The sequence below is a fragment of the Manis javanica genome, chromosome 14, assembly GCF_040802235.1.
Source record: "Manis javanica isolate MJ-LG chromosome 14, MJ_LKY, whole genome shotgun sequence".
Classification (NCBI taxonomy): Eukaryota; Metazoa; Chordata; class Mammalia; order Pholidota; family Manidae; genus Manis; species Manis javanica.
Genome location: NC_133169.1, coordinates 17424591 through 17434450, shown reverse-complemented (window position 1 = coordinate 17434450; position 9860 = coordinate 17424591). Strand labels below are relative to the sequence as shown.

The following is a 9860-nucleotide window of genomic DNA, read 5'->3' as shown; positions in this document are numbered from 1 at the left end:
AGTAATGCAAGATGATGTGGAGATGCTTTAAGATTAAGTAAGAGCTATATAAAGGCTTGTCAGAGCGAATTCTAATGTGCCATGAGACGCTTTGCATACTCTTAAATATGCAAAATGTCTCCTGGCACCCTAGGATTCATTCTGACAAGCCTTTATATAGCTCTTATTTAAACTCCTACTTTATTTTTAGGGAAAAGGTACTCAGAGTTACTCTTTGAATGGAAGCAGCAAAGGCCAGTGTTTATTGATTTGGTTCTTTAGTAGAGGAAGAAGAAAAAGAAACACGATACCAAAGAGCAATGAAAAGTGGAAGCTTGTTTAATATTGCTCTACCATCATCCTGAAAGGCATAATAATTTGAGTTACACATCTGAACTGATTGGAGTTACAGAATCATATCTCCTTTTTGCATTTAACAATATATACAATATAAAATAAATACATTTACACAAATGGACATTTGCTGGAGCACAGAGTATGGTACATACACATCACAAAAATATACAATTGATTGCTTTACAGATGTGAAGCCCATCTACAGCTATAGACATGGTTTTATTATTATTATTATTCTTTTTACTACTGGCTATAATGCAACTCCTGGATTATTATAAGCAGTTTAAATTTTTGTCCTTTTACGATCTTTGCACATAAGACTGCCATAAAATGTTTTCCTAGGCAGGTAAACAGAGACGCTTAAATAATTAAAATACAATCACCAACACCCATTTTCTCTTCTATAAGAAAAATAGCAGTTTTAAATTTTTTATATCTTTTATGTTATCATTTAAATGCAAAATAGTGGAATAAATACAACCATCTGATCTGATCGAAACACAAGTGTAACTACAGGTAGTCACACAATCATATTGCTTTTAAATAAGAACAAACCTAAAAGAAGCAAACTAAAATTTTAAATCATATGGCAAAAACGTACACCTTTGTAACTTCCCCAAACTTCACATTAAGTAAGTGGTCTTACTTGAAACTTGAAAAACCTTACGTCAAGTGAGGTTTAAGATGAGCATTTACCCTAAAGCCCGTGCAGTTCTTTGAGATCTACATTTTAGTGGCGTTTCCTATTTGTGAGATACTTGTTCTTCTTAATGCCAAGAGTCACTTAAACTGAAAACTAGAATTTGTACTCCGTTTTTTGCACGTAGCTCCGTCTCATGTTTTCAGTTGGTTGGCTCTTACTTCTGAGGCCCAAGTACTTGAATGTGATAGCGAAAACAATGTATATATTGTATATATTTTATTTATATATAGTGTGGTTGAATAGTAGCAACTTAAAACCCTGCACAAACTTTCTGGAAAATAATCTTTTTAAATACTTACATATATAAATAATCATATAGAATCAGCACCTTTTTTTTTCTCCCAGGAGTTGTATTTTCTGTTGTTATTTTTAAAGGGATGTGCCAATTTCTGAACTCCTATCACAGCTATAAATTTCAAGTTATTGACCATCTGAATGAATTGCTAATGATGATTTATCTAGAATCACACTACAGTCACTTCTCTACTGAGAAACCACAATCTACGATATAGTCCCATATAGCTAATGATAGATACACAGTATTCCTAGCACTAGGTTGATGAAACCTCAACCCAAGGTATTTTGTTTAAAGCACACAGAGTAGTAATAGTTTTGGAAACGTGTTCGCACCAAAAAGTTTTGCAACAACACAGAGCTAGTTAGTAACAACATCTGAGAGATGACTGAGTGAAAGCCATATATACAGCATTTAAAAATTAGACTTATCTATATTCTTGAAATATTCAAAGTTTTATTTCTAAGCTATACATTGGTATTCTATAATAAACCATTAGAGAAATTATTCCTTGTTTTGAAAATATTATTATGATTCTGATGTGTATCTGTTCATAATGAGTACTTGTTTGGAGTTTCAATCTCTTAATTATTATTAGGAAGAACCTTATTACTGGTAAGGAATAGAATATACTACTGTAGTCTCCTGAGGAATTGTACATCCAATATTGTCTCTAATTCTACCCTGTGTCTAAAAGCACACACCACAAGAATCCAAACACCACGAGAAGAACAAGACAACAGTCTTTGAATGCAACATAAAATTCAAAGAAGCACAGCAAACGTGAAACATTGAAAAGCTGAACTACATCTCTTTTGTTTGTTAGGATTACAATTTTAATTACATCTGTGTACATAGAATAAGACTGTTCACATAGTACAGGGAGCAGCTACTAACACTGGTCCATTGGTATAGCATTGGATGAAGGTTACTGTTTATTGGTTATTCAGCGACTGTAGATTTTGGGGGCATCTAATTGATTTCTTCATTAGATTACACCTCTAAACAGGTCTGGAACCTGACTAACTTTCTCGCGGTGGCAGTACTGGTTGAAAAGCACAATAGACTGGCTTAGCTCTTGGTAAAAACTGCAGATTCAAAACATTCCTAAGTGAATCAACTCATATTGACTAGGTTTTAGAATTTGGTCTGCTGTCTGTGATGATTTTTTGTTTTTGTTTTTCCCCTCAAATTCTGGCGTTTGCCTTATTGCCTCTTAAAGGAATACTGGCTCACAGCTCCTTCTGAGATAAGGTCTGTAACATTGCAAACAGGCAAGATCTCCTTCCTAACCACCGTGGCAGCTAGAAATCATATGGCAACTGTACCTCCAGGTAGAGAGTGCACTCCTGATAATTCTACGGATCTGTATTCCACGTGCAGTGCTTATACACGTGACTACTCGGAGTCACTGCAGGTGTAATCTAATCCTTTGTGTCAGTGAACATTTAGGTAAACTGGAGCTCGTGTTAAGAAATTGATGTTTGGGACCAGACTGGCACACAACATAGATTGCATCCGTGATAATATGCACCTTCCCTTCAACTATTGCTTGAGTAAGTTAAATTCCCATATTAATAAATGGCTGAAAAGTGGTAAAGCTGGTACAAAAAAATCTCCATTTGTAAGAAGAAACAAAACATTTTTAAAAATCTTCCTTCAGGATTCATCTGTCCTTCATTATTGTTCGTTAAGTGTTCAAAGCCAGCACAAAATTGCAGTATTATTATTTCTCTTTAGTATTGCATGAATGAATAAAGCTTAAACTATTCCCTGAAAAAGTTACATAGTAGCTAAACTAACAAATACCTGGAAGACTTGAAAAAACAATTAAGGAATCAAATGGCTGTAACTGATCTAGATGGAAAAGCAATGATGAGAAGCAGCCGATGCAATGTTGCTCAAGTTGTCTAATTAGAGGCTGCTCCCATGAAATCTAATACTGCACTCAGTCAATTCGTTTGTGTTGCACTGTACTTTTAGGTACGTCGGTTCTCTCTTTGATTCCTTAGTCAGTGGGGACGTTATGGTTCATGATAAGTTCACTGGTATCCATATTATGGATCTCTATCCTTTGGCAGGGCTGGCTTCCACCTCTCTTCAATTAGAGACCTCTTTTAAAAGTTCAGCAGCAGAAGGAAGGAAGGAAGGAAGAAAAAGGAAAGGGAAAGAAGGGAAATTTTTCTTATGGCTGAGCTATTTTTAGCCAGAGAAGAATAGGGGGAGAAGAAAGGGGGAGGATAAGAAAAGAAGAAGGAGAGTAGGACCCGGATAGAAGGAAGGAAGGAAGGAAAGAAGGAGGGAGGGAGAGAGGGCGGGCGGGAAGGAAGGAGGGAGGAAATGAGGCTGAGAGGGAACCGGTGATGAAGGAAGCCAAGAAATGGAGTTAAAGAGGAATAAAGGAGAGAGAAAAACATGAAGAGGAGAAGAAATGAGAAAGAAATGGAGAGCAGATGATGAGATAAGGTACAGAGAGACTCATCAGGAGGATTTGGGGGGGATCTGAAAGCCGCTTCATATTCATAGTCTTGCTGCTAAATTTTCAGTGCAGTCTGTTGATTTTTGATGTTGTTAACTAAACTCTAAGTTTCTTCGACATCACTCTGGGGTTTATTTTCCCTTTTTTCAGCGTGCAGGATAGCAAGGCTCGGGAAGCTGTTAGTCAGACCTTGGCCTCCAGCATTTCCAAAAAAAGTTTGTGCATGGGGACTTTGCCTTCTAGTTTGATGTTGTAGAAGTGCTGCACAGCCTTGGTGGAGGTCTGCCTCAGCAGCGGCAGCGTCATAAGCATCTTGCCGGCCCTGCGAGGATCCTCCATGTGCTGGCCAGCTTCATAATCCTGCAGGGCCTCATGTAAGACATCCTGAAGCTTCTGAACAGCTTCAACATCTTCTATGTGCATGGAGTCTGTACAGCAAAACAAAAAATATAAATGATATTAATAGTAATGCAAATCTATGTATATGAGAGTTACCAAAGTTACATACGACTCTTGAACTTCTCTAAGCTCTGAGCTTTGATTTATTCAGTTGCACATTTCCAACATCTCTACTTTTTGCCCCTGAATTTCGCTATAGTAGATCATTTCCAATACTGATTTAGAACATAGGAATTATTACAAAAGATCCATTATTTAAAATGTGTGCCTTATCCCTCCTAAGATTGCAAGAGCAGACTTTCTCATAACAGATAAAAACCTCGGCTACTTGATTCATGATTTCAACCACGTATTTATTTTTCATTCAGCAATTATTGAAGACCATCTACTAAAATTATGATTCTAAGTGCCGTGGAGGTAAAGTTGCCTAAAATTCTCATCTTGCCCTCAAAAAGCCCGTATTTCCCAAAAGGAAGAAAAAAGTTGATGACTAAAATTTATTATCTCCACAAAAATACACTGAACCTAACATGATGCTCAGTTGCAGACTATACAGTGCTTATCTTTTTAGGATTTTTAAGTACAATATTAACAGTTTATGGAAGCATCTGTACAGAGTCTACTCCTCTAATGAAAAAAAAATGAAGTCTTTAGAGTACTCGGTCTGCAATATTTTTCCCATTGGCAATGTGAACTTTGCCCTTACGTGACTAATTTAAAAATGTAATTCAGTCAAACAAGGAAAGGGTTAATCGGGTTGCCACAATTATTCGTGTGAGAAATGTGAGATGTGGGGGAAAAAATAAAAGTTACAGCTCTAGCTCTAAAACAGACACTTAATTATACACAAGTTTGAATCATTTAGCACGTTTTATTGATTCTGATGACAGTTTATCTGTTAATTACACATAATGGAGTCCTTGGGGGATTCTTCATGTTTAATAATTCTAGTTCTCTGAGAATGCAGAGCTCGAAGATATATGTAGTTAGCTTAATCTTTAATAGAATTCAAGTATCTGATCACTTGTGCAAAAAGGGGAAACGTAATTTAAAATCAAGTGGCTAAATATATGATAAAAAAAAGTATCTCGGCACAGTAATTAAAAGATTGATGGCTACAACCTGAGATGTTTTTAAGACTTCCTTGTATTTTATTGTTTTCTCTTTCATATTGTCATTTTGAATCATTTAACCACATCATTGGTGAACTGACGACTATTCACATTAAGAGGTTAATGATACATTTCTTTAAAAGAGTTTTGAATAATCTGGAATACAGTTGCTTATCAGTGCTTCTGCCCAAGACTCAATTCCTGCTCAGTGCAGCCGAAAGAAGGAATTCTTCTAGGCTGGAAATGCTGATAGCGGTGTCCTGAATTCAAGACATTCCCCAGCATGCAACCTGGCTCTTCCCTATGGATTGCTGGCTTCTCTCAAAATGGGTTCCTTTCTGTGTGACAGTAGCATCCACTTCCTATGTGTCTTCTCATAGCAATAAGCACACACGATTTCCGAAGTTGTCTGAGGGTTGGTAAGGTTAGTGACTGAAAAATAGAAGTGATGACAACATGCACTGATATTTTTTTCTTTCTAGTTTTGCACTTAAATGCTGTTTGAAGGGAGAATGTTCATGGACACACAGTGCTCGTGCGTGTGTAGGTACACAAAAGATTGACCTTGTACTTCAGAGAACAGAGACTAAGTAGACTTACCGAACCTAGTCTGGGACTAAAATTTACAACTATAAGTAAAAATGAAGGGGAATAAATGGATGGGGATAATAGGAATTGCATTCTTTTCAGACAAAATAAAGAATAACTCCTTTCCAAGCAGATCAAAAAAAAAGCAGAATTATAACTACAGCATTTATTAAGTACCTATTTTGGGGGAGGCCTCTGATAAGCACTTTATAAATATTGCCTCGTTTCATCTCCCACCAGCCCTATAAGCCAGGTGGCACAAGTTGTAAGTGTCAGAGTTAGCTTAAACTCAGGTTTCTTGGAATCAAATCATGCTGTTTTTGAATTTATAACACTAGACATGGCATTTCCTTTTTTTAAAGGACTGAAATTCTCCTTTGAGTTCATCTCATTCAACCTTCCATCTTCATCGAGAATGTTCTCTACAACATTTCTAATGAAGACATTTCCAGTTGTATGCAGAGCATTCTACTTCACAAGGGACAGAATTAATTATTAGAAATGTCTTCTTTGTATTTTTCCAAACCCGTCTCCAACTTCTCCTTTGGTCCCTCCTTTGTTCTAACTACAGGAACAATACAGGATAAGTTTCCTTCCCCACAGCAGATCTTTAACCACTCGAAGTCCACTGCCCAATCACCTCAGTCCCTCTCCCCAAGGCTTCCCGTCCCCACTACTCTTGCCCAGCAGGAGATATATTATAGGATGTCACAGGAAATGAGGCGAGAACAAATAGCAGAGAGATATGCTCACAAACAGCAATTAAGACTTCAAACTATTCTTTAAAGGCTGTGATTTAGCTTGAGAGATTTAAAAATGATTTAATCAAATTACTATGGTAATTTAACTTCCCATTTACAGAAAAGATTCTAACTCATTTTAGCTTTACCCATTCTCAGATCTGCTAATACTTTAAATGCAAACTCACTAAATCTGAACTATTTAATTAGACTGTGATTCCGCTGGCAGACTGCTGAAGAAAATATTAATCTCCATTAGGGATCCTAGTTCAAGTTCTGGCTCTGTGGCTTTAATCTCTGTTTTGTTTTTTGCACTAAATGTAGATATTTAAGCCAGGCTCAATAGAACTGGCATTAATTTATGTAATTATTTAGCTTTGGTTGTTCATGAGAGCTTCTTTTTAACTTTATGTTTTAAAGGAGATAGTCCCGGTATTTGTGCTAATGGGACCAGATAAACTTAATAATGAATATCACAGGTTTATGAACTAACTAGACAGGGTGAGGTTGTACATTAAAAATGTTGGGTGAGTTCTTAAAAAATGAGATGCCTGGGCCCAAGCCCAGAACTATTAAGTCACAAAATTGGGGCAGAATCCAGGACATCAGATTTTTCATTTTACAGCCAAGCCAGGGTTGAGAATTACTAAACTAGGCAATAAGACAAACAAATGCTATTTTAAAATTATCAAGACCTGTAAAGAACCAGAGTTCAAATGATATATATATTGTCACCCATATATGAAGTTTAAGCACTAATAATACCTTTAGAGGTTCCAATTCCAATATTCGACTCTGTGAAGTGGGATTCTAAAGGAACATACATAGTCCAACTAACTTACTTTGGGAAGACAGCTGAGCATCCTTACATCTACGGCTGCAAAATTCAGTGAGACCTGGGGTAATTGCAAAAGATTTTATTTGTATATCTTATCTGAAATAAAACACTGCCCTTCTCTAAGGTAAGAATATGAATTATTGTGGGCATAGGCACAGCTAGTCCAGAATGTCCACTTGGAAACTGTCTTCAGGACTTGGACCTCATTCTTGGCAGTGTTTTTTCAATGGTGTCAAATCTTATTTTGAGGTGGAATTGAATAAGAGAAATAGACAAAGTATATTCAGAGTAAGTCTAACATGTAAAATAAATCAACACTCAAAGTAATCTTTTTGGTGGAACACAGGTATGCGTTTGCTCACGTGTTTGCAAACTGCTACATGAAGAGGGTAGTAAGGGTAGAGATGTGATTTTTCCCAGTCATTCAAGGAATGAAAACGATATGATGGAAAAGACGGAAGTGAGCAAAAGTCTATTTTCTAAATGATCATTTGTATCTCAAAGTTTCTATATGCGATAGACAAGGAGTCTAATAGAGTGATTCTCCTGGTTGTGATCAGCTGGAATGTTGAGGAACACAGCTGACTGCCGTGGCAAACTGGCCCTTGATGACCACGGCTCTTGATTAACACAGAGAGCTGACCCTAAATTTTAAAAAGAAAGTGTCAATCATAAAGTTTTGATTAAAACAATAGACTTGATTCTAGGACGATGTCAGTGGTGGCAGCAACATCTTTTAAATCTATCCAAATCTGCACATGAAGTAAAAGAGCAACTAGATGGCAAAACTAAAAGCCCATAGATGACACTTGAAGAACAACACTAAATGTTATGATATCCCAAGATGCACACGTGTGCACACACACAGAATCAAGATTATTGTGTTCCTAGCTCTGTTCATGAAATGGGCTTAGAAAGAATGGCCAACCCAGGAGTGCAGTCATGACTAATGAACAATGTAGCACCCAGATTATAGTTGGATTCCAGATTCCAGTCAGGGAATATTTACGGTAAATATGGAAAAAGATACCAGTAGCCAACCTAAAGAGATTCCCACTGACCCATAACAGGATAATGTGAACTTCAAAAATAATTATAATTGCAACTGATTGAATATGTTTAAATACATGTGTTATAGTAAAAAAGGACAGGACACCAATTCTTTATCTTGAAAACTGGTTAATAAAGAGAAAGCATCATGCATGTATCCTACCTTTCCTATACAAACTGTATCATTGGCAACCAAATAAAAGATGAGAGAAAGCATCACTTTATGTAAGTATTCCAACTACTGAGTGAAAAAAAATGATAAAATTAAAAATCACCATTTTGCAATCCCCAGTGATTAATGGATTTAGGTAATGAGCACCAACAGGTACTATCATCACAAAAAAAGAGACAATCAGACATTATGCATCTACCAATGAACAGTGCATGCACCACATACGGGTGCCAACGGGATTGAACCCAAGTTTAAGTCTCTGTATTCAGCTGCTAATTTGCACAAAAATCTCAATGGTTCTGTAACATCTTGCTGTGTTAACAGAGAGTAACTGCACTAGTTGGGGTGAGGGTTTAATAATGTGGACAACTACTGAATTACTGTGTTGTATACTTGAAACCAATATAATATTATATATCAACTATACTTCAATAAAAAATGCACTTAAAAAAAGTCTTTATTTTTTATATAAAAATCTGAAATAAGTATTAAATTGAAGGGTTGCATTAAATTTAAAAAAGCACATATATCATCATAAATAAAATTAATAATCTAAGCAATGATGGCTGACTTTAACAAAAACTAAAGAAAAGTAGACTAAGAGATGGGAAGTTGTAATTTTCATTTCTTATTTCCTTGATAGTGTTAATAATGGTTTGGTCTCGGTAAAAGTTAAGAATAAATATCTACCTGCCATAAAATACCTATCTATAAACATTTCTTGTAAAATGCTATAATCTGATAAACATCTTGTTTCTAATTATTTTTGTCACTTTTGTGGGTGGTTTTATAAAATTTACGAAAACAACAAGATAAAGGAAGTGAGCACAGAATTCTAAACTGAATTAAAAATATTAATTTAGGTTGAATTATATGAAATTGCAATGACTAAAGTCTTCTGCACTGATACTTTTAAAAACATGGTTTATACTTATTTGTGGAATAGAAGTAGTTTATTGATAGCAAGGGACAGTGGTCCAACACTTTGCCTTATAGTAGCCACATGTCTCATCAGGTCACTTCAGTTACCTGTAAAATGGTATTAGACAGGTCTTCTCCACACACATGTTATGGAAATCAAATGAGATTTTCCCAGGAGAGGCTAAAAATAATGCCTACAGAAAGCTTCTAAAAAAGGAAATCTCTTG

General features: G+C 35.9%; 1 protein-coding gene across 16 annotated transcripts in view; it reads right to left on the bottom strand.

Moving 5' to 3' along the window:
* Window positions 1-302: 302 nt before the first annotated feature.
* The window catches only part of ESRRG (estrogen related receptor gamma), a 581036-nt gene continuing 571478 nt past the window's right edge, over window positions 303-9860 (bottom strand). For all 16 annotated transcript variants that reach the window (XM_073221279.1, XM_073221273.1, XM_073221277.1 and 13 more), the window contains one exon: window positions 303-4241. In XM_073221279.1, the coding sequence (XP_073077380.1) occupies window positions 3997-4241 (245 nt within the window). In that variant the 3' untranslated portion in view covers window positions 303-3996. The remainder of the gene's footprint in view (window positions 4242-9860) is intronic.